We start from the raw sequence: 24,809 nt of genomic DNA on the forward strand, positions 1-24,809 counted from the left end.
TGGAGGTTTCTTCCTGTTAAAAGGGAGTTTTTCCTTCCCACTGTCGCCAAAGTGCTTGCTCATAGGGGACATATGATTGTTGGGTTTTTCTCTGTATGTATTATTGTAGGGTCTACCTTACAATATAAAGCGCCTTGAGGCAACAATGTTGTATAAATAAAACTGAATTGAATAGTTGAATTCTTTTAGCATGATCCAGCTGTCAGCACCTTCAATATGACTCGTATCAGCTGGCAAGAGGATGTTTGCACATCTGTACTATCCTTAGCCAAACAATCATTTTGTATCCAGCATTATAAAGTGACATGGTTGATGCAATATCAAAATTCATTGCATCCACCCTTTCTGCTCTTGAAACAATATCAGTAAACCACACAGTTGCTAAAGTGGCATTTTATTTAGACTTAGAAATAGTTCTTACTTGCAGAGTCTGGGAGGTTTTATGACTGACAGCTTCCAGCTGCAGCACTGAATCACTCTTGCTTTGTTAAATTTATCGGGACACAGTCAATCAATAAACAATAAAGGGTGTCACTTTCACAGCAGATAAATGCCTTTTAAAAAACAGCGACATCTACTTTTCATGGATTGAAGTCTCGGCAGAATAATAACACAAATTGAATTTATTGTGTTTTACTGGGTATGAGTGCTGCTGGTTTTGCCAGTAGGGATTAATTTTACTTAATTTATTGTGAACAGATCCTGACATCAGGTATTCTGACAAATGCTAATGTTGCTATCAAACAAGCCATTGGCGTTGGGTCAGCTGGAAACCAAGGACCACTGCAGTGGTTTACTTTTCATCAGCGTCTCCAGCCAAGAGGTTGTCGAATTCTGCTGGGTAAGACTCTGACTCTAAACTGTTGTTCAGGCGGAAAAAACGCTTCCAGTTCGAACTTGGCACATCTTTCACTGGATCAATGGAGAGGATTGGAAATAACTGTCTTTTAAAGTCACTCGGGTTTGATTACTTGTTTGTGATGGGATAAATCAAAATCAGTCATCTCAACATTTTTAAACACCTAATGATTAGCCACAACATTAAAACCACTGTTAGGGGAAGTGACAGCCCCCTGGCGTCCCTGGGGCGTGAATTAGTGATGTTTATCATACCGGACTAATTCACGATAATTTTACACAAGGTTTCCTTTGGCATGGATGCATTGATGCATGTAGCATAAGAGACACTGAGGATGCCCCTAAACAGCTCACAGCCGCAATGATCCACTGCTGAAGTCCCACCACTCGACACCACAGGACACCTCATCAAGAGGTCCCATGTCGACGCGCTGATGGCTGAGAGGTGATCTGGGGCACGAGGGTGGCATAATTTTGTACTGTATGTGGTTTTAATGTTGTGGTTGATAAGATGCAAATGTGCGTGTGATGTATGTGGCTGTAACCGTGTGCTATCTATGGCGCTGCCTTGGTATGTAGTTGTCTAGGACTCGAGGGCTGCAGTGAGTCATGTACTGCAGAGCCGGGTCTGAATAGTTGAAGGGTGGAGGGTTGTACTGCTCCGGGATGTAGTTTGGATACAGGTGGGGGATTCTGGAAGAAAACACACAGGCCAGTCATATTGAAGAAGTAAACATGAAATCACAGCAGTCTACAGGTCACGATTCTGTATTCATTTGTGCATTTTTCCAGATATGGAGATGGTGCCAGAGTCTTGGATTAAATGGGTCCATATGTAGTACAGCCTGGCTCCAGCACTGACCTCTATCAATAGCAGGTGTTCTCTGTAGATTCTACTGTATTTTCTTTTAATCTGATTAATACCCATCCATGTTTCCATGCAATAGACAATAATTTGAGTCAAATTTATGGAAATGTTTGGATGGGCAGCAGTTGTTGTGGAATACTCACTGACTCATGCATATTCATGCAGGCTCCAGCCCAGTTATCCCAAGTGTGGAAAGAGGTTGAAATCTGGGGCTAAAGCTGATTAAAAACATGAAACACACATCCCAAATGGCTCTCTAGCTTCAACGTCGTCTGATTAGCCATTCACTGGTGTCTGATGGTATATAATTACAGTTGTTCTTTGTGCAAATATGTATATCCTCACTGATAATGAGGTACAGGCTGTGGAACCTGCTGTACCATGAGTCATTCTGTGAATAACAGACCCAAAACAAAAACACATATCTTGCCAAGTGATTCTTTGTAATGCTGCCAATTGAATGTGCAAACCTCCTCAGACCCTTTGTTTGTTTCTCTTTATTAGAGTTAATTTTGTGATATTGCTCAGTCTAAACTGCAGTCAGAGTGTTGAAATTTTATCTCCAGAGCCAATTTTATAAGATATTTGATGCAGCCTGATGGAAAGAGTGAAAAGAAGGAAATAAAACTATAGCTGCTCTATCATAAGGACTACTATCATATTATTAAGGAATCCAAGTATCTGTTTTTCTCTGAAAACATGATAACTACCTCCCTGGATTTTTATTGTTTACTTTACTTCAATCTCAGATCTGCTTGTACCGTCCCCTCCCTGTCTCTTGGTAAATGGCAAATGGACTATATTGCACTTTTCTACTCTCCCGGAGTATTCAAAGTACACAAATACACACATATATATGTTGTATATATGAATTAGAACATGTGTGACTCTAATTCACACACATTCACGCTCCGACGGACACATCGGAGAGCAACTTGGGGTTAGTATCTTGCCCAAGGATATTTGGCATGCAGACTGGGGAAGCCAAGGATCGAACCACCAACCTTCCAGTCAGTAGCTGATCTGCTCTACCACCTGAGCCACAGCCACAGGGTTTTCAGAAAACCAACAGCAAGCCACTCTAATACCTCATTTGGGTGCTCTACGTCCGTGCGGAAGTCATAAACAGATCTGCTGCTGTGCACTTTTTAACGCACACACACACACAGAGATATATATTTAATATTTATCTGGATATATGAGGTCATCTAAAGGGCCATATAAAAAACATATATAATATAAAAAGCTTAAACTATAAGGTAGGGCTGGGCCATATCATGCCGTTCATGGTAATACCGGTATAATGTTGGGCAATGATAAGAAAATGAAATATCGTGATAGAATATGGGTAAAACGCGCAAGCGCAGCGCCTTTGTTTTCAAACGCACATGGCGGAAAAAGCACGGCGGTGACGGAGAATGAGAAGGGCGAAAGCGGATCGTTGAATGAAATGGATGAACCAGAACTGGTTTGTAAAAATGCTGCAACTTCAGTGGTGTGGAACTGGTTTAGCTTTCGTCAGTCAGATACACAACAAAGCACTATTTTTGGTAGAGCATGCTAGCGGGCCGTCGTTATTACCGTGTTTTTTGGAAAATACGGCACACTTAAAATCAATCCTTTGATTTTTCCGAAAATCGACAGTGTCCCTTATAATCCCGTGTGCCTTATGTATGAATTCTGGTTGTGTTTACTGACCTCGAAACGATTTTATGTGGTACACGGCGCTCGAAAATCTGTCAAATGTTTTAGTACGACTTTGCTAAACTACGAACCCGCACCGCTTGATGGATTGTCGGAGCATTACGGCTATCGTAGGCAGGCGCCTCGCGGAGTGATACGTACTATGCTTCAACATAATATTACCGTATTGTGTGTGTATAACCTCTTTTTAAGTTTTATGGATATTATACATGGTTATGGTGAGGATCAGGGGCGGATCTAGAAGGGTGGCATGGGGTGGCAAGTGCCACCCTAAAATGATCCCTTGCCACCCCAAGTGCCACCTCAGTTTTGCATATGACAGTGTTGTTTATTAAAATAAGATAGAATTAACAGTTTGAGCGTAGTTACAGTCAACACTGAATATAAATGCTAAAACTGAATATATTGCATAGTGTTCCCCCCCTCCACCATTAACAAATGGTTCAGCCCATAGCAGGACCGGCTTTTTTCTTGTTTTCAGTAGCAAGCGATGCTTATGATTGTGCCAGAGCACATTTTGAACAACATCATGGGAATTTTGGATTTTACACAGGTGGTTGGATGTTACACTCTGGAAATGGAAGGAAGGTGAGTGTTATTAACCCTCTGTGGTCCACGGACACGCTGCACCTCCAAATCACATGACTGATGTAAGCTGACATAGCAACAAGCTGCAGCCACGCCGTCTCTATTTCAGCCCATATTGAAAGTCCAGATTTCAAAGTTTTTAAATTTTAATTACAGGCCAGTAAATCCTGATTTATGATAATATTTATAAGCCACGCTTTTTTCTAAATACTGTCGTCACATTTTTGTGTGTGTGTGTGTTTTAAGCGTTTTCTAATGACAGCGCAAAAACAGTAAAGAAAGGAAAGAAAGCCACCTCTTTCCTATCGGTGGAAAAATGCACCATGTCGACGAATTTAAAAAAAAGTCAACACGTGGGATTTGGTTGTTTAGGAAGAGGGGAGAGTTTTGGGAGTGACGGTAACGGCAGCGAGACAGAGCGAGCGAGGGAGAGCGAGAGAGAGAGAGAGAGAGAGAGTTTTTAGATGTGGGAGATTTGTGACGTTTAGTGTGGAGTGTATACTTAGTGTGTTGTGTTGTTTTGTGTAGTTGTTCTGTTGTGTAGTCGTTTTGTTTTGTGTGTCAGTGAGGGCACTAATGAATGTCACTAAGGCACATTTGCAACGTAAACACTGTCACTAAGTAGAAAACCAGCGGAGTGATACACCTGCTGTTGTCAGGCCTGCAGGTTTGTCCCTGTGCTGTTCTGTCTTTTGGTGGACAAACTGGGTTTTTTTTACTGGCACACATCATTTGTGGGGCATCTTATTGCGAAACCTGATTGTTCTCTGATTTTAGTTTTAGTAATATTTTTAAATGGTTGTAGAAAATGAAAAAAACGGCAGGTGTATTGGCTGCATTTTTAGAGAAATAGTTGTATATGTTTACAAAATGTACATTTTATATTTGCATTTCAAGTTATAAAGATTTACTCTGTTTTTTTTTTACAGTAAAAAAATACTTCTAGGATTTTAAGTTCTTTGTGTGATTTCAGATCAGTAACACTAATGCAGTATGTCAGTGAAAAAAACAACTAAATTCAGTTGAGCTGAAAAGAATGATACCAAACAAACAAGGGGAAAAAAATAAAATGAAACAATCTGAGGGTGAAATACAAACGTAAACTCAAAAGGAGTCAAAAATGGGCAGTTGTATTTCAGACCTCAGAGGGTTAATCCAACAAATCATGAAAAATTAGGTTTAAATTTTTGTTCATGACAGTGCAGATTTCTGACATTTTGTGTAGTTTAAGCTGTAACAATGTGATTGTTTTCTAACAAAAAACAGTGTGAAACTTAACTTAGACTTGTGTTTGTAAATGAACCGCCCCATGTTGTGTAGCTTTCTGGATTTTATACTTATTGGGCCACATATTCATTTATTATACAGGCTATACAGTACATAAAATCAAAACTCACACGTTTTATGTAACTAAAGTGTTTAATTATGTGGGCTACAGACGATAATTAAGTTATAGACTGTAATGTGTATACTTACTGCATTTGAATCATTTTAACCATATGTAACCACCTGCATATGTGTTTGAAAAAAAAAGGCTTTGATTTTGCCACCCCATTTGATTTCTTTGCCACCCTCATGCCACCCTAAGAAAATTTCTCTAGATCTGCCCCTGGTGAGGATATGTCGGCCAATTTCCACTGGAAATGCCTTTTGGTTAAACTGTCAGCAAGGAATTTGCATTTGCACTGTTAAATTTTTATATAACTTTAATGCACATAAAAAACAGCTGCTTGTTTAAGTGAAAATACATTGATGGGTTTTTTTTGCAATAATAAAATTGTGGAGTTGTAAAGTATTTTGTCTAGTGTTAATTATATCGTCAGTTATATCGTTATCGCAAATTTTCAAATGTATATCGTGATAAATATTTTTGGTCATATCGCCCTGCTCTACTATAAGGCACACTGAAAATCCTTTAATGTTCTCAAAAATCAACAGTGCGCCTTATGTATTAATTCTTGTTGTGCTTACTGACCTCGAACTGATTTTATCTGGTACACGGCGCTCAAAAATCTGTCAAAATCTTTTAGTACGACTTTGGTAAGCTACGAAGCTGCACCGCTTGATACATTGTTGGAGCATTACACCTCCAGAAGCCTTGCAGAGTAAAACCTACTGTGCTTCAACATGATATTATGGTGTGTGTATAAGGACCCCAAAATGGCACCTGTTAAGAGACACTTACGGGCCGAAATCGCCCAACTGTTAACTCAGACACTGAAGATGAAGAATTTGATGGATTTGTGGAAGAGGAATGAACTGAAAAAGTGAGTGTATTGTTCTGTATTTTTTTGTGTTACAACTAACAATGTTGAGAGTTATTTTGAATGAGTTGAATAACGTTTGACTTATCTGACAGGTTTTTTTTTCGCTTTATGAGCCTTATAATCCGGTGCGCCCTAGTGTCCAAAAAATACGGTGTAAATTGTAACTTTCTTGCTTTCTTTGCATTCTTTCCTGCAGCGCTCTGTGAACCAGAATCTCTAAAGGCCACCTTCAGTCACCAAGTTATCTCATCTGAAACCTTGGCCCTTTCCAATTCTCAAGTACGCGAGTCCATACTCGCGTTCTCGGCGAGTCCAGGCTTGTCGAGAACGCGAGCACGGACTCGCGATTTGTACAATTGGAACACCAGCGTACTTGATGATGTCACAGGTGTGGAGTTTTTACTGCCGTCCGCTCTTAATTTAACTGTGAATAATATGTTATGAAGCTTCACTTTAATCTCAGCCAAACCGATTTACTCAGGAACAAATAAAACACTGAAAAAAGCCAAACAATAATAAAAAACATTTTTAAGTTATCTAAGAGACTTATATATCATGTTTAACCTGAGTAGCGAAAGATCGTTGGGGGGTTCAAAACGATGTGCCGCGAGTCCGCTGTTCTCGCCGGCTCTAGTGATCCTCGACCTCCTGGTCTGCTATGGAGCTGGCGGGTAACAGACGTCTCCGAAAACATCGGAGCACGTTTGGAAATATATGATATCTTGATAAATTTAGCAGATATTTGAAGCTTACACAGCTACATTCTCGCTTGAAAACAACTTAAAAGTTTATTTTGTGACCCAGAAAGAGTGATCTTTAAAAGTTTTAAGCTGTGCTCCTCCGCCATTGCTGCGTTTGGGTTTGGGACGAAATGCATTCTGGGATATTTAGCTGTACCAAGTACACACAAGTCACCACCGATGCATGCTTGATAAAACAGGCGGAGCGAGAACACATCCGGGAATTTTTCGTGTTCTCGGCTTGATGCGTACTTTGGAACAGTAATCTCTGACTGATGACGTATCACAAGTACACGAGAACGCAAGTACACACAAGTACGCATATTGAGACAGGCCTGTAGACTGTATGTCAATTAGGATACTTCTGTCAGTACACACCCATACAGCAACCAATGCTTTAGAAATACAGAAAGTTGTACAACTTTTATAAATGACAATTTCAGCACTTGAGCATGATTGTAACTGCAATCTAGCAATAAATAAATAAATAAACGAAAACACGTTTGGGAATTTGAAGTCATTTCCAGTTCATTGAGATTAAAAAACTAAAGTAAATATTTTAGATAAAAAAACACAACCTAAAAGTCAGTTGCATGAATTAAAGACAAAGCACGCTCATTAAGAAAGCACAAATAATGTGTGTGTTCCTCACAGCTCTAATTCCCTGCACCTGCGCACCAGTTTTCTTATTTTGGCTGCTCATAAAGACGGGGACGGGGTTATCTGTCTCACCATAGCTCTAGCATCCTCCTCCGTCACACCAACTCCTCCTTCACTACATCTACAAATCTTCACTGTGGTCTTCCCTTTCTCTTCGTGCTTCCCTTTCATCTGTTGCTTTGGATCACTGACCCCAGTTATTTAAACGAATCCATCTTTACTACCTCTACTCCTTGCACGTTCACTGTTACATGACTTTAGATACTGCCGCGCTCTTATTCACACACATGTATTCAGTCTTGTTTCCACTGCCTTTCACTTCAGTGCATACCTCCAGCTCTTCATGCTCTCTTCCACGTGCGCCCTACTCCCAAATTACAACGTGATCTGTGAACATCATAATCCACGGACACACCTTCCTGACCTCATGCCTTCATTAGTCTAACAGTGACCACTCTAAAGCCTGTGCCCCCAGTGCCCAACACCTACATCTAACATCAACATGTAACAATATTTGATACTTGATATACTGGGTATATTTTCAGTACCAAATTATACACAGAGCTAGCAGCTAGCAGTTTCCCCATTAAATGCCTTCATGCTAAGCTACGTTCCTGCTCTCTGTAACTTCATATTTACCACACAGATATAAACTTAGTAACCTTCTCAGGTAAGTCAGCACACAAGAAAAAAACGTTTAAACTATTCCTTTAAAACAGGGGGGTCAAACATAAGACCTGGGGTTAGATTTAGCCCACAAAAGACTCCAACTGGAAAATGTTAAAAAGGGTATAGATGTTGGACTTCTGTGTTTTGATAAGTTTTTCAGCTTTTCCTACTGATCAAGAACTCCCACGTGGTCATTCATACTGCACTAAAGTAACTAAAGAATAGGTTAAAAAACAAACAAAGAAAAAAATAATTCTGTGAATTAGCAAAAAACTAGCAACCAAACTTTTCCTGTAATTTTATACATCTATTTCAGACACAATTCCTCCATTTACTACAGCAACATTACTCTAGTACGTAGAAAAACTGAGACGTGCTGTGGAAACCTCTCTTTCATTAAAATGAAGTTGTCTCAGTAATTCATTGTGTACATAGATAAAGGGTCATTTCACTGGTCGGGCCCGCTTGCATGTGGTCCACCACGTAAAATGAGTTTGACATCCCTGCTTTAAAACATTGCAATAGCTGATTGAGTTCACGGTGCTGTTTTAGACATTTTGCTGAAAGCCAACATTATGTCTAAGTATAAATAAAACCTGAAAGATTTGTTCCGCCAATGGATGTTCTCCCCTCATCAATACTCTGGTTTACGCTTGATTGTACCCGTAACTATTCCTCAGTGTTACCCAAGTGCAGTTTCATAACTCGGCCCAAAGCTGTTAGTAGGAAGTGTCTTTGTTTAATATAGCAGTAGAGTGGGCAGTCTGTACTCCAACTGAGAAGTTAAATAGGAGGACGACGGTGCTGCAGCAGCAGAACAGCAGACAGGATTTAAAGCCTTCAAGTTGCTGCAGAAGATTGTCTCTGGGCAGACCTACTTGACTACTGTACCTTGAAATGCACAGTGTGTAACTGTGTTTGTGCGCAAGCAATGTATGTGCGTGTTGGCCCAGTCACTCCCTGCAGCAGTACATCTTTTGATGACCTGCAATAAACCTGGTTTCACCCTGCCCAAAGGAGCTGCTGACCCACCTGAAAGCATGTTTTATATTTATTCATTAGAGTTTTAGTGCCCCACGAAGGTCTGGCTAATTTGTAGGCTTTGTCTCAGCATGGCTTTTCTGAGCCTGTAAAACTCATTACAGACCAGAACACATGATGCATGGTGCTCACTGTGCGCCAGGAGACAACAGTGTCATATGAATGAAAAAAAAGAAACACACTGGAAATTAACACTGGTGTTCTTGGATCATAAAGGGCAGTGAGTTCATGGATCATTAATTCCTAGCTATCAAAATGTGGCGTTAGTGACTGAAAAACATTAACTTTTATATTTCAGTTTGCATTCATGTTATGTATGAATTTAAAACTGTATGTAAGCTCGTGTCACTCACTCTCCAGTAACAGTCTTCTTGCGGCAGCAGAAGAAGCAGGCCAGAACAGCCAGGAGCAGTAGCAGCAGCAGAGGGATGCAGATGCCCAGAACCAGCCCCAGGACCAGGTTTATCTCTGTGTCATTCACTTCGCCGCTGTCTGTCATAGATCAGCCACTAATGAGCCAAATAACACACTTTGTCTCGTCTTTACAGGCCCGTGATCTCTCAGCCTCACACACATCACTTACAACCAAAACACCTCAGTAAAAGTACGATGAGGGAGATTTCTATCAAACAATGGTTGCTATGCAACCTGAGCAGCGTTTTGAATGTTATACCATCCGATTTAACAGCCACTCACTTCAACTCTAAAAAACTAATTTGGTAACTTGATGTAAAACCAGGACGGACACAAGATGAATACAGTGCACGCTCACCTATGATGCAGGACTGGTTTTTATCCACTTCAGTCCCGTTGCAAATACACCTGTAGCCACCGTAGGTGTTGATGCACAGAGCAGGATGGGCACACGTATGCTCGTTACTATTACACTCATCCACGTCTGTAGGCAGGGAAACAGTCTTACTAACACTTTAAAGAGAGCTGTTATGCTTCTGCTAATAAAATACACACAAATACACGCATAAATATCCAAATAATGACATCAGAGTATGTATGTGTCATCCATGCAACACCATTTATGCTAATGTCTTTAATGCTGAACTCCAGTGGAGTAGATTTTTTTGTGATTAACAGTTAAAAATAATCTTTATTTATCTTGTACCATGTCTCCGTGCAGCTGTGTGCCTTTAAACCAACTTTCTTCTGATTAACTTTCCCTCACAAACAGAAGGTTTGAACGGTGGATGGGTGCGGCTTCTCTGCTTACAGCCACATTATTGACATCTTACAGAAACAAGTGGGCAAAAACCTTTAAGAAACTTGGAATTTAGAGCGGTCTGAAGCCTGAACTCTTGCATACTCTGATGTCATTACTTGAAACTTTGGCTGTGTTGATAATCGGCATCCACACTAGTAAGAGCGCATATACAGATAAAAGATATTTTACCATTAACTTCTATGGCATGGATGCCATAGTGGCTGCTGACTCTGGTCAGGTAGTCTGTGATGTACCAGTGGGGGGTGTCACTGGACACTTTGATTCGATATTCAAGCACATCCGGCGTGAATCCCTGATTGATCTCGGTGAGGTTATAATACTTGTTTGTAAAACCTTTGGTTAACATGTCATCCAACTGAGAAAAAAAGACATTATCACTGTAAACTACTGATAAACCTGTATTACTGTTACAGATGAACATGTTACCAGACATCTCTGATGAGCAAACACACCTGTTGGATCCCACCAGCTGGGTTCTTTTTCCAGACCACAGAGACATTGAACATGTTATAGCCTGTCAGCAGAAACAGCAGCTTTAAGCATCTTTGCTATAATAAAAGCGGATGTTTTCCATAAAACACCAGAGGAACAGGTGAGCTGTGATGAAGCTACAGGGGAAACCATATGGGAGCGCTTACCTGGGGGATTGGGAGAGTCACCTGCAGAGAAACACATCAGCTGAGTTATAATAAACCAGCAGGTATGCTCTGCTGTAGAGCACAACTACAGTTTTTACATATGCAGAGATTACAGCAACTTCAATTTTTGCATTTCTGAGTGTGGAGGAGATTGTAATACTCCATCACTCTTAAGAGAGTTTCATCAATAGGCTGTACATAAATGATGGAAGTAGGCACCATGAGTTACAAGTGAGCATATTTAGGAAGTGTCATGGTCTTAATCCAGTTGGATTCCTGTTTTGATTCCTTAATTCGGCAGCACAGTGCAGTATGTAGAGCACTATATTTCCAAGATTAGGTTTAAAACTTTCCCTTTTCATAAAGCATAGAGTTAGATCAGGTGACCTTGAATCCTCATTTAGTTACGCTGCAATAGGCCTATTCTGCCGGGTGTTTCCTCTTCACTCACCTCTTTTCTTTTGGTGTTTATATATCACTATGCATTTAACCATTAGTTATTATTAATCTCTGACTCTTCAACAGTGAGTCTTTTATCCTGTCTTCCTTCCCTTCACCCTCAAACAGTCGCAGCAGATGGCCCCGCCCCTCCCTGAGCCTGGTTCTGCTAGAGGTTTCTTCCTGTTAAAAGGGAGTTTTTCCTTCTCACTGTCGCCAAAGTGCTTGCTCATAGGGAACATATGATTGTTGGATTTTTCTCTGTATGTATTATTGTAGGGTCTACCTTACAATATAAAGCGCCTTGAGGCAACAATGTTGTGATTTGGCGCTGTATAAATAAAACTGAATTGAATAGTTGAATTCTTCTAGCACCATCCAGCTGTCAGCAGCTTCAATATGACTCGTATCAGCTGGCAAGAGGATGTTTGCACATCTGTACTATCCTTAGCCAAACAATCATTTTGTACCCAGCATTATAAAGTGACATGGTCTTTCTCATAGAGGGTTGTCTGATTGTTGGAGTTTACTCTCGAATATTGTAGGGTCTTTACTGTATAATATAAAGCACCTTGGGGCAACTGCTGTTGTTTTGATTTGCCCCTATATAAATATAACTGAATTGAATTGAACTGAATAGCAAATATGTCCTGGATTTAAACCCTCTGTTGTCTTTATTACATGTGGAGTTCACATGTTCTAGCTTCCTATGCACAGTCCAATGACATGTATGTTAGCTACATCTGTAGATGTGAATGTGAGCATGAATGCTTATTTGTCTCTTGTGATAGCTGACAGACTGGTGACCTCCCCTAGCTGGGATAGGTTCCAAGTAAAAGACGCTAAATGGTTTGGATTCATTTGCTGTTCTAGCGTTGCTGAAGCTTTTTGAATCTTGAGTGTGCATTTATTTGATTTCCTGCTGTAACTTTAGAGGTATTCTAGTAACTACAGTGGAAGCTATGTGTTGAACACCTGTTGAAGTTTCCATAGTTTAAATAAAGTTTAAAAGGGTTAGTTATCAAAAAGAGGAAGTACTCTTTGTCACTAACTAGTCATTAACCAACTCACTCGCTAAGTAAAAACTTCTCCACATGAAACTGGGTAAGATCTCTTAGGACATACATAGAAAAACCTATTTAGTTTTTTGTTTTTTCTTAAGGCAAATTTTGCTTATAGGTTAAATAAGTGCCTTGTGTCTGCCTCTACACTTATAAGTGTAGATATTAACTACAAGGCCTAAGTGTAGTAGTAACGTGTGGGGCTTGCTATTTATGCACAAAATTGTTTATTCCTCACATTACATAACTCTGAAATCAGACTCACTCTAATGCATTTATGGATATTTAGACTTTGACACAATAGTCCACTACATGTGAGGGTGAACGTACCACATCCTTCAGCATCCTTGGAGTTTTTATATCTGCAGATGCATTCATAGGTACCAATCTTGTTCTTACACTCATACTTGGCATTTTCACAAGCCATAATCTCCACGCACTCGTCTTTATCTACAATACAGACACAAAGAATGAAGTGAAAACATTTTAAAAAGCTGCATTATTATTCATGCTCGAGTGCTGAGTGCTCACTACCTGTGCAGTTGTGTCCATCTCCATTAAAGCCTTCCATACATGTGCAGGTGTAGCTCTGTTTTGTGCTGTTGCAATAAGCATATTTGTGGCAGGGGAAGGGAAAAGGAGGGATGCACATGTCTGGGAAAACGTACAGGGTGAAATTATGGGGTCAGTCATGGTGGTTTTTAGAAGGTGATAATGTGATGACAAGTAAAGAAAGATCTACATACTACTTTCAAAGCACTTGTATCCTTTTTTCCCATTAGTGAAAGTGTTATCTGGACATTCACCGCAGGTGAACTGGCCAGACTCTGACCGGCACTGCACTCCTCGGAAACAGGGTTTGCCTCGACATAAATCTGTGGTGTTCCCACAGAATTTCCCACTGAATCCCTTTGGACACAGACACCCCACCACCTGGAAGGATAGGCACATTTTAGATCACACATAGCGTTCCTATTTCCCCACAAAGCTGCCCTCTCCCTTTAAATAAACTAACTTTCTTCAGATTGGTTGCCCTTTCCTTAAGAAGGTCCAAACCACAGACTGTAAATAAAACACAGTTGTGGCCACTGTGAGGTTGCCCACTGGTTTCTGGTAGAGATGGACGTATCGGTCCGATACTGACGTAAATTATTGGATCGGATATCGGAGAGAAATAAAAAATGTAATCCGATCCATTAAATATCAAAAAAGCACCTCACAAAACTTGCGACATGGCGTAACTCGGCTCATAACCATAGCACGTAGGAGCAGTATGCGTCAGGTGATTGAGCGGCTGTGTGTATTTGTAGCCTCGCTACCAAAGCAGCATTTCATCTCCAACGAAGTTATCCCATAGAGAAGTAAAGCAAGTGTGTAAGTTCATCTCTGAATGTTTGTAAAGCATTCCCACGTTAAGCTTAACAACCGATATATGGAACAACTGCCTCTCTCTCTTGCTGCTACTTCAATCGTGAAACTGATTAATGATCAGCTGATCGGCTTTTCTGTGTGAGTCCGTCTCTCTTCTTTGTTTTTGGCCCACTTTGCACCAGAAAGAGGAAACCAGCGGCTGAACAACAGCAGCACGTTTAAGCTTGATAAGCTGTTGTTAGAATTTATTTAATATTACTTTCTACACCAGGATCTTTTTCTACGCAGCTGAGGGCTGGTAGCTGTGCAGGGGCGGATCTAGCAAAGTTTAGCCAGGGGGGCCAATAGGGCATTAACAGGGAAAAGGGGGCACAAAGACATACTTTTCTTTCTTATTCTCATTTAAAATGTCTAGCTTTTAATAAATAATTATCTGAATCTTACACCCAAAGTTTTAATCTGATGTAAAATGTATAGAAGTCCTGTATATAGTAACTGTTAAGTCTAATATACCCTAGTAAGCTATAGTACTTTTTCCTTTGGGAAGATACCATCTGTGCAGTCTGGAATTCTGTTGAAGAAAGATGTTGAATCTATTTAATTATTCTTGAAAAATAATTTATTTCTGTGCATTTTTTTTTTCACACTGCATCAAATTAAAGTCGATTAAGCATCACGAGGCGGAGGGTGGGGGGTGGTTCCCTATTTTTTTTTTTGCTGGGAGTTTGCAACCCTATTAGTTAGGTTGCTTAATATTTCTGCTAAGTACTCTTTAAAATACCAGAATAGGGAGGATGGAGTAGGTTTAAGTTTATTAGATTGATCAGTTTTGCTGAACTATGAAATACTTTGGGTACAGTGTATTTTTTACACACAGGTATAACAGAATAGCTTTAGTGTTGTTGTTTATTTAAACTTGAGTATGAACTTGCAGCAAGATATTTAAAAAAAACCGTGTTATTGATTAAAAAACACACTATATCGGATTCATATCGGTATCGGCAGATAGCCAAATTTATGATATCGGTATCGGTATCGGACATAAAAAAGTGGTATCGTGCCATCTCTAGTTTCTGGACTGGACTGGACATTTTGAAGGAGGTATTTTGTCTTTTCAGGGGAAAAAACAACCTAGAAGACAGTGTAGTGCTAAGCTATCAGCTAACTAGCGAGCATGGTTAGCAAGCTCCATAAAGTGTATGGCTCTATTGCACAGGTCCAAATTCCTGCTAAACCATTTAGAATTTGATCAGAACCAAAGCACTAACTTTTTGGAAAGTCTGTATCAAACATCAAGACATGTTAGTGGTCAGTTATTAATGCTAAAAGGCATCAACAGCAGAAACATAGTCGAAGTGTCCAGTTGAGTGACTTAAGTTAGCGGAGGTATTAACAGACAGCTATTAGCTACAGTTGCCTGTGTTGTGACACCTCCTAGTCAAAGTAGTCAAAGTAGTCATACATCTAACTTAGTCTTAACTCTTACCTGAGTAACAGAAATATCAATTTTTTAAAAAGACAGTTGTTATAAAGGGGAAACTATCCGTGAAGGCCACACACAGTCGTGCAAAAAAGAATGTATGTGGTAAATACATGCTAACTGCTAGGAATTAAAAGGCTAAGTATCAGTAAGTATCTTTAATATGACCATTCACCACTGTAACAGTATATATACAAACAAAAGCAAGGAAAAGAAAATAGTTCCCCTTTAATTTTGTATTTAAAAAGCCAATATCAAAAAACTGCATACAGATTTAAATGGTTTGGCTTATATTTGTTTGTTTCTATAGTGAGGATATAAATATATATATTTTTGTTCTTTAGGGATGATTAATGTTCAGTATACTATGAGCTCTTGTCATAGCTGCCACTACATCATCTTCTGTTACACCTGCTCATTGCTGTTCAAGGTTGACACTGGCACAAAGCTGCAATTTTGTAAACAGAAGTCATGAATGCCATGACAAGAAATGCTGCAGTTAGATGAAAGTATCAGCTCAACTGAGACAATAGAGCACCTGAAACTTTCCCTGCAGATGGTTTTCAGCGATGCTGTCATACTGGCAGGTTCCTCCGTTGAGGCAGTTGCAGACACGCAGGATGGGAGTGAACAGGGAGCTGCTCAGTTTGTCACTGACCTTGATGCTCAGCTGGACAGGCTGGGTGCTTAGAGGGGTCCACGTCAGCTGGCCATTACCTGGACAGGAGAACACAAGAGGCTGTAAAAACCTACATCACTGAAACAGCATTTCATATTTTTCCATGTTTTGTGTATTTTGTGTCCTTGTGCTCGTCACTCTCAGCATTACAGTCTACTGACTCAGCTCTGAAATGTCCCATCTGCTGACAGACTGCACTGCTGGCTACAGCGGCAGCCTCTCCATCCCTCTAACAAATGTCAACAGTAACGTCATCTGTAACAGCAACAAATGGAGCGAGGCACGGAGAGTCTGAGTAGGTGTCTCACCGCTGTCGATCGAAGCTTGTGGAGGCCTGGGTAAGAGCAGCGAATAAGTGATGCTGTCTCTGTTGGCATCCTCAGCCATGATCTGAACGCTGACCTGGGATTTGACCTGAGAGCGGATCACTGTGGGCTGTGTCACTATGGGAGGCATGTTACCTGCCAGATCACAAAAAGGTTGTATCTAATTATTACAGGTCAGTGATAAAAATGCACCATTTTCTTTTACAGACGAGTACAGACAAGTTCACCTTTGATCAGGGCCAGATTTTGAAATTCTGTCTCAGCCTTCAGAGTCTCCTGGCCCAGTTCAGGGACACTGGTTGCTACTGTGTCATGGACACATTGCATGCTGCTTTTACAGGTTCTTGTCAGCTCTTCAATCTCAACAGGACTGAGGCTTTTCAGCAGGTTCTCAATGGGGGTGACCACCAGTGAATTATTAGGAGTTTGAGAGGACAATAGGCTCTCTGGGCCTGGGACTGCCCCTAAACACACACAGACACATGATTAAAATGATACTGTATCGTTTAAAAGTACACATACACCAGCAAAATAAGCATAATGTGTTCTATGCTTCATCTTCTGTTATCTTTGGGCCAGAAATTTTGATGTTTATGCAACACAGCGCTTAAATCTGTCATGAATTTACTAAATTCTTTTAGGATACAACAAACTATTCTTCCTGTGGTATCGTTTGGCTTTTTAGCCAGCTAGCTCGCAAGCAAGGGGAAATATTGAGTCAGTCCACAAGCGATGTTAAGCATAAATCAGTTAAATTGTTTTAAAACTTTAAGTAAGTCCTTAGAAAAGTTTCTAGAACCCCTGCTCCAATAAATCAGAATCTGTAGTTTGGTATTAAGGATAATGGTTTAGCAACAGAAAACTCAAAAGGCAGCACAGCTCAAGTGTATAAATAAAAACAGTACCACAAGCTTTAGTCATAGATTTTTGCCACCTAGTGGCAGGATGGCACCTTACACTTAGATTAGCATTCACTTGGAGTTGTGCTTCAGACAAATTGATGAACATCAAATAAAAACACTCCTCTTAGAAATGATTTGTATTAAGCTAATCCTAAAAATGCCCCAACCGGTCTTTATAAAAACAGCAATGATCCACTCACAGGACAAACCAAAGGGATGCAGTTTTTCCTCTGCAGGGGTGCTGACATCTGTCGAGCGAATGACCTTGCCATTGGACATGAGGAAATCATCAGAGGGGTTGGCACTCCAGAGGCCCATGAGACCCACGGTGCGGTTGAAGAAGGTCTCAGGAACCTCCACTATGGCGCACAGCTGATTGCTGCCCACGCTTCGCCACACCACCACGTGGAGGCCGTTGGCGTACACAGCCGCGCAGCGGTTCAGTTCAGTACAGCGCACTGCAAAGTTATTCTTACTGGCATGTACAAGACCTGAAATGACAGCAAACATATATGCGTCACATAGTTAAGACTGTAATCTTTGTTTATAATAGCTTTTAAATCTGTAATACTTCACACACGTGCCTAGGTTAAAGTTTGATGATTTACTGTTATATAATTGTTACATGCTTTTTAAAAGGGATCTATTATCAGAATCAGAATCAGAATCGTGTTTATTGGCCAAGTATATGTGCAGACAAATACAAGGAATTTGGTTCCGGTAGATGGTGGCTCTCGAGCACAGCAATGTAAATCACACACAGACACACACAGACACACACACACATGCACCCACACACACACACGTATCTACTTTTACTGCTTTTCCTCCTTTTTAGTCATGTATACACTGTTACAATGATGGATGATTGTATTAAATGTGTTGAAAATTTCAAATAATGAGGTAATAACCAGGAAATCCCTCTTCAGTGATGGTGAATAAGCCTTATTTGGTCATCTCAGGCACACACTCACACAGACTCCTCCCCCAGCAGCGGTGAATGCAAAGCTTCTCTAGTATACTTTGAAATTAAAAATATACACTTAGTCCCCTTAAGATGTGTGTGGTGATCATTACCAACGGTGACTGGGACTTCAACGTCATCCACCAAAACTCGCAGTCCGCTGTCCTGCTCTGAACTCCTCCATTCAATCTGAAAATGGTAAATGGTTATCTAGAGCTTGGTTCATCCATGGAATATCAACAATATCAGCTAATATCTATTTAAGCCTGCATGCATCTTGCAACGAAAGAAGCATAGGAACAATATGGAGTTAAGATTTCAGATAAATTCATTACTGCCTAAAGATTTTGAGACTGAACCTCATGTACCTGCCACAACAGAGATGATCGCACATGTTCAGTCAAATTGATATAGATCTATTTGCAGCAGATTTCTACTCTTTTATGAAAAATAAAGAAAATGTAATCATCTTATTACTTCACGAAAGTTAGAGGATTACTGCCATGTGCATTTTATAATGAAGTGGAGATGATAAGCTTAGCTTAGAAAATCTCGCTTAAGCTAAAAATCCATCTCCTGAGCTAACTCCCAGAAGTGAATATGTGTACTTCCCTAAATGGAACTATTCCTTTAGTGCACACAGACTTTCTCGCTCTTATCCTGACCTTGCCAATGCCTTGGTAGAAGGCAGCCATGCGCACCACCGCTGGGACTTCAGTGATCCTGTTTGCGTCTGGGTGTAGCCTGTCAATCTGTCCTTGCAGGGTGAAGATATTAGAGCCGGTGGCAGATGAGAGACGCAATATCACAAACTCTCCCAGGGCCTTGAAGGAGTACGTTCTCCCATCAAAGGTGATGAAATGGAGGCTGCCATACACCATTGCTGCAGGGGGGGAAATGAGAAATTAAGAAGTTTTTCACATCTTACTGTCAGGGGCTGGGCCTATGACCCAGTGTTTTGATTTTTTTTTATGTTAGATTGCAATAATGTTACTTTCTTGTGTTATTATTTAGTTAGGGTTTAATTGAGTTTTATTCTAGTTTTTATTTCATCCATGTCTCTGTGTTTATAAGTCTTTTCCTGTCTTCTGTCTGTCTTGTCCTCTATAACGTGTAGTTATGCCCGTGCTTTTGTCTCCCTTATCTGTTCCCATGTGTCTCTCTTTTTGTTCTGTTTCCCCAGTGAGTCATTTGTTTGTGTTTCCATGTCTATTGTCAAGCTTGTGTTGTCATGTCTACATTCCATTATAATCCTGTTGTGTGTGTGTCTGTTTTCCTCCCTTTATGTCATGTCAGGTGTTTAGGTACGTCATGATTCTCTTCAGGTCATGCTCATGTTCATGTTTATTCTCAAAGCTTCCCGTATGCTCCTGCCATGTCTTTTTTTCATAGTCATCACAGTCTAGTTTTTCATACTTTAGGTTTTAGTTTCAGTTTTCGCCACTGTTCATTTTTTGCCTTTTGTATTCATGTTTTTTGGCAAAATAAATGAGTCGCCTTTTGTTAAAGTTCATCTCTCCACTTGGGTCCACATCAAAAACACACCGGCTTCTCAGTCGTGACACTTACTTATCCAGACAGATAGATATGTATTAGTTTTTCTTAAAATGGAGCAGCCCCTCACCTATACCCTGTGTCACCTTCTTGGATTGGGTGAAGCCGTCAGGTCTAGTCCAGCTGTAACCTTGACAGCGGTCCAGCGGCCTCTTGTCGAGGTAAAAGTGGCAAAGTGGAGACTCAATACAACACCACTGAAAGGGCAGGAGATCTTCATCTGAAGAGAGAAGTTTAATGAAATAATATTATTTCATCAAGTGGCCGTGACAAGTTTGTACATTACATTAATATGTTAGTAGTTATACTAGTTTTGTGGCTGATGTGACCAAAAAAAATCCTGTATTACCAATATGTTTCTGTATGCTGTCTCCAGAGAAGTAGCGTTCATTGTATCCAGCTAGCAGGGCACCATCAGGTTCATACACACACCTCTTCCCTGAGCCATATATATTGGTGAGGACTGAGCGGAAGGTCTGCCCCTGTGCACTCCCCCACCGCTGACCCCTCAGCCTCACCACAGTTGGACTAGGCACAGATGTATCCTGCATAAATGAAAGATCCTCCAGAACCTGGTTCCGTGTACAGGGACAGGCAGGCAGCCCTTTTGTCCACTCATCAGGATCAGGCTCCATCACTGCCCACTCCTGGCACCTGAAGCCGGGATCTACGTCTGACCCCGTCGGCCCTGTCAAATCATACACCAGCTGACCTAAGTTCCCCATGGTTCCTTTCACTTGCTGAGGCCTGTATCTTCCCCCAGGGCCAAAGAGGTTTTCAGGAGGGACTGGGATTTCCTTGATGGACAGCTTTCCATTTGTGTAGCCGATAAGAGCATCGTGGTATTTTCTCTGACCTGGGTCCCATTTCATCTCCCCGTATCGCAGGAGGGCAAAGGAACGTGCTCCATCTGTGGTCAGGATACACTGGAAAGTGTTGCTCTAAAAATAACAAACATTATCTTTAACAAACATTAAGTCAACATGTTGCAACAATAAGTAAATCTAATGAATTCAATCACTTATTCAAAGTGGCTAATAAATGTATATTTTTGTTTTGATGTACTTTGCTTCTAGTATTGTCAGTACAAAAGAGCAACATTGATCTAGGATGAAGACAGGTGGCAGCAGATATCACTGCACTCTGCATTCAAGGCCTTCAGGGTAACACAGCCCCAAGGTGGCACCAGAGCTAAACAAAACAGCATGTTCCAGGACTCAGGACCGAATGGCTTTCTTTCAGCTCACTGTTCAAAAGGCTCACGTTGCATAAAAGAATAACACTTAAATGAGGTCAATCTGACAAGTAACCAGTTACACTCCCTGCTCAATCAAACCTTTTACTGAAACTGGTACATAAGAGCCTGAATCAGAGGTTCAGATCATAAACTGGTCATTAACTTTTCTTATGGAGCATTTTATCCAGTAAACACTATGAATATGAACATATATAGCACAGTATTATAGTAAAAAACACACACACGAAAAAAAAAGTTACTGCATTTTTGTGAGATGGAGTTTGGTAGTTTTGACAATAAAGCAAAACTTTTACAAACATCATTAACATCAAAACCTAAACTACTGATTATGACCATATGTTTGTGTGTTATATCCATATAAAACAAGAATCCAAGCAACGTTGGCTGACACTCACCTCTGAGAAGTTGACCTTCTGGAAGGAGACAGGCATCACATTGTGCCACGTGATTTTCAGGATCCAGGCAGGGGTAAAAGCTGGCTTGTTTTTCAGGCGCTCAAATTTTGTTACTTCCTCAGCCGTACGATTAACCACTACCTGGGAGTAGACATCTGACAGATTCCGTGTGTGGTATTCCTAACATTTAACAAGAAAGACAGTATTAAAATAAAGCAAGTACACCATGGTGAGCTTGCTCTGTAAACTGTAAAAAATAGGTTGTTCTTTGTCTTCGTTTTTGGTTTTATTTTATTGTTTCAACCAAACAAAATCATGTAAAATGAACTTCAAGAGTCATTTTGATCCTATAGCTCAACAATGACATCTGATGGCATTCAACCTGATAGAGGAGCCGTCCTTTCCCTTGGGTGAGATCTGCATCATCCCAGAACACAGCTAACAAAGTCAAGTTCATGTCGTCAGGGAAACCACTGGCGAAAGGAGACGGGAGGAGATACTGCTCATTCTCAACAACAGATTGAAACTGGACAAGCCCATTATCAGAAAACTAAGAAAACAAAACGGAGAGACAATATCAGACACACATTAAAATACCAATCTTCTCCTATGAAACTCGATATTTATGGCTAATTTTACTGTATAATAACATGCCATCCTCAGTATATTTACTTTATTATAGAGAGCTGAGTGCATGAACTCCTGCTGTAAACCTTTAAGTAAAATCTACATTATTTGCATATTTTGTGGCTAATACCCTGCTGCAATCAGTGCATTATGTGTATGCATAATTCAACAAATGTATAAGTCAGAAAATGTCATTCTCATTTCTGAAATGTGTTTTTTCTATTATATTACTGCATTTGCATCACAATTTAAACATTTCTCAATAGTTGCTGCAACTTTGAAGGAACATTTTACAACATTATAATAAATTGGGCACTTTTGTTCTAGTATTTGTAGAGAAGTGTAGTAAGAACTCACATAAATCCTGTCGTACAATTTCCCCATGAAGGGGAAGCCCATTGGTGGTGTGATATATGGAGAATTTCCATCTTCTGTGTCTATGTTTACTACATTATCCCCGACATCATCTCCATAGGGAAACAGATTGCCCTCTGTGGGGGGAATAACAGAAAATTAATAAGTTACAAATTAATTTGAACTGTATTTCAACAGACAATCATCAACTAAACACATCAGTTTGCTAAAAACATGTGCAATTAGTTTATGCGTCATTAACAGCAATCCAACTGAGCTTTACTGCTACCACAACATGCTGTGAGCTAGACTATTGTCCTTTTTGCTAATATGACGGGCTGAAAACTTTCTTGATGCATACTTAGTCATCCAGGTAAGGCAATCGCAGAAAGTTGATATTTTTTAATCTGAATGTAGTGTTTGTCACTCATCCAAGTCTCCATTGAGGACTGAAGAAGTCACTTGGATGAGTGACGAAATGTTTCTACCACTGAAAACACTACGTTCAGCTAGCAGCCTAAGCTACACTGGGTTAGATAAATATATTTAGTAGTGCTGTCAGCGTTAATCTCGTTAAAATGACATTAACGCCATAACCGCAAATCTCCGTTAGCGAAATCTGCCGCTCGTGGGCAAGCTCGTTAACAAGGCGCTAACACCGCTAACTTCCTAACGGAGATTTGCCACATTAATTTGCCACGTTATGGCGTTAACATCATTTTAACGAGATTAACGTTGACAGCACTAATATTTAACCATCCTTAGTGGTAATATAAGGAAGATCCACAACCATCGACTGAAAACGTGTACGTAAAGGTAAGGTTTTCTTATTTCTTTGTTTTTTGTTTTCGTTTTGTTTTCTCATTTTGCAGCAAAGTTAGCTTAATCAGTAAGGCAACGCAGGTATACTAACAAACGCCTTATAAGTTACACAATATATTTCAATTAAGTTACATGAATACCCTTCAAATTAATTTCAAGAAGCTTAGCATTATTTGCAGATTGTTTTTGAAGTGATAATGTTGTTTCAAATAGAATTTGCAAATTTAGCTTGCCAGAAGGACTTGCTAATAGATGCTTGTAGCACTGTGAAAACCTTGTTTTGCTCAACATCAAAAATGCACAATTTGACCAAAAGAAAGTTTTGAGAGCATAAAATAAGATAATATTCACATTCCACACACAAACACTGGTTTATAATTATTAAGGTGATTAACTAAGACATAGCCAACCCGTCAGAGCTATCCTTCTGCATAATGTGCTGTTTCTCAGACAGGAGCAGGTATGAGACCCTGGTAGGTTAATACAGGATGATTCCTTAGGACATGGATGGAGTGACACACACTCATTCAAGTCTGCACATCCTTCTTTTCCATGACCGTTATCATTGGTGGGCTTCCAGCCGTGATTGCACGAGCATTTAAAACCTCCTACATTGTTGATACATGTGGCAGCAGAGTGACAATCCCCATTCATGACATTGCATTCATTAATATCCACACACAGTGGCCCCAAACTCATAAACCCTGGCATACATATACAAACAAATAAGCCTGGGGTGTTGTGACAGTGAGCAAGAGGGTGGCATGGTTTCCTCAAGACAGCGCATTCATCCACATCTCTGCACCAGGAGCCATTCCCATTGAAACCTGTTGGGCAGTGGCATGAAAAGGATCCGGGTGTGTTCAAGCAACGTGCCACTGGGTGACAAGGTGACTCCTTGCATTCATCGGTGTCAGCACATGCCAGCTTCTCTTCATGATATCCCAATGGACAAGAGCAGTTGTATGATCCAGGCAGGTTTTTGCAAACTTGGTCAAAGCGGCAGGCGTTGGTGTCTTTGCATTCATCTATATCCTCACAGCCTGAGCTAATGGGTTTGTACCCCGGAGAGCACTGACAGAAGAAGGACCCTATGGTGTTGTTACAAAATGAGTGCTCAGGACACTGGCTGTTTTCTGGTTCCTGACACTCATCCACGTCCTGACACTCAGTACCATTCAGTATGAACCCTTCATTACAGGGGCAGTCATAAGACCCATGGCTGTTGACGCATTTGGAATGGGGCTGGCACACTGAAGAGTTTGAGCACTCATCCACATCTACACATTCCGTATTGTTACTCCAGAA

The 24,809-nt window shown here is 40.4% G+C and overlaps 2 protein-coding genes across 2 annotated transcripts; both read right to left on the reverse strand.

Annotated features, from left to right (window-relative positions):
* Nucleotides 1-153: 153 nt before the first annotated feature.
* On the reverse strand, nt 154-20,704 carry si:ch73-105b23.6 (mucin-like protein). Its single transcript, XM_019366258.2, has 17 exons — nt 20,395-20,704; nt 20,116-20,265; nt 19,157-19,374; nt 18,605-18,680; nt 17,728-18,018; nt 16,853-17,089; nt 16,608-16,760; nt 16,159-16,337; nt 13,516-13,702; nt 13,304-13,423; nt 13,100-13,219; nt 11,271-11,291; nt 11,085-11,146; nt 10,801-10,987; nt 10,168-10,293; nt 9,749-9,887; nt 154-1,551 (listed from the first exon to the last, which is right to left on the reverse strand). Exons 1-17 carry the CDS (start codon nt 20,678-20,680, stop codon nt 1,410-1,412), a joined length of 2,694 nt encoding a protein of 897 aa, XP_019221803.1. The 5' UTR covers nt 20,681-20,704; the 3' UTR covers nt 154-1,409.
* Nucleotides 20,705-20,712: 8 nt separating this feature from the next.
* Nucleotides 20,713-24,032, reverse strand: LOC112842015 (mucin-4-like). Its single transcript, XM_025897751.1, has 6 exons — nt 23,912-24,032; nt 22,683-22,816; nt 22,081-22,248; nt 21,699-21,878; nt 20,783-20,986; nt 20,713-20,733 (listed from the first exon to the last, which is right to left on the reverse strand). The coding sequence occupies exons 2-6, from the start codon at nt 22,722-22,724 to the stop codon at nt 20,713-20,715; spliced, it is 615 nt and encodes a 204-aa protein (XP_025753536.1). The 5' UTR covers nt 22,725-22,816; nt 23,912-24,032.
* Nucleotides 24,033-24,809: the final 777 nt, after the last annotated feature.

Source organism: Oreochromis niloticus, linkage group LG13 (assembly GCF_001858045.2).
Source record: "Oreochromis niloticus isolate F11D_XX linkage group LG13, O_niloticus_UMD_NMBU, whole genome shotgun sequence".
Lineage (NCBI taxonomy): Eukaryota > Metazoa > Chordata > Actinopteri > Cichliformes > Cichlidae > Oreochromis > Oreochromis niloticus.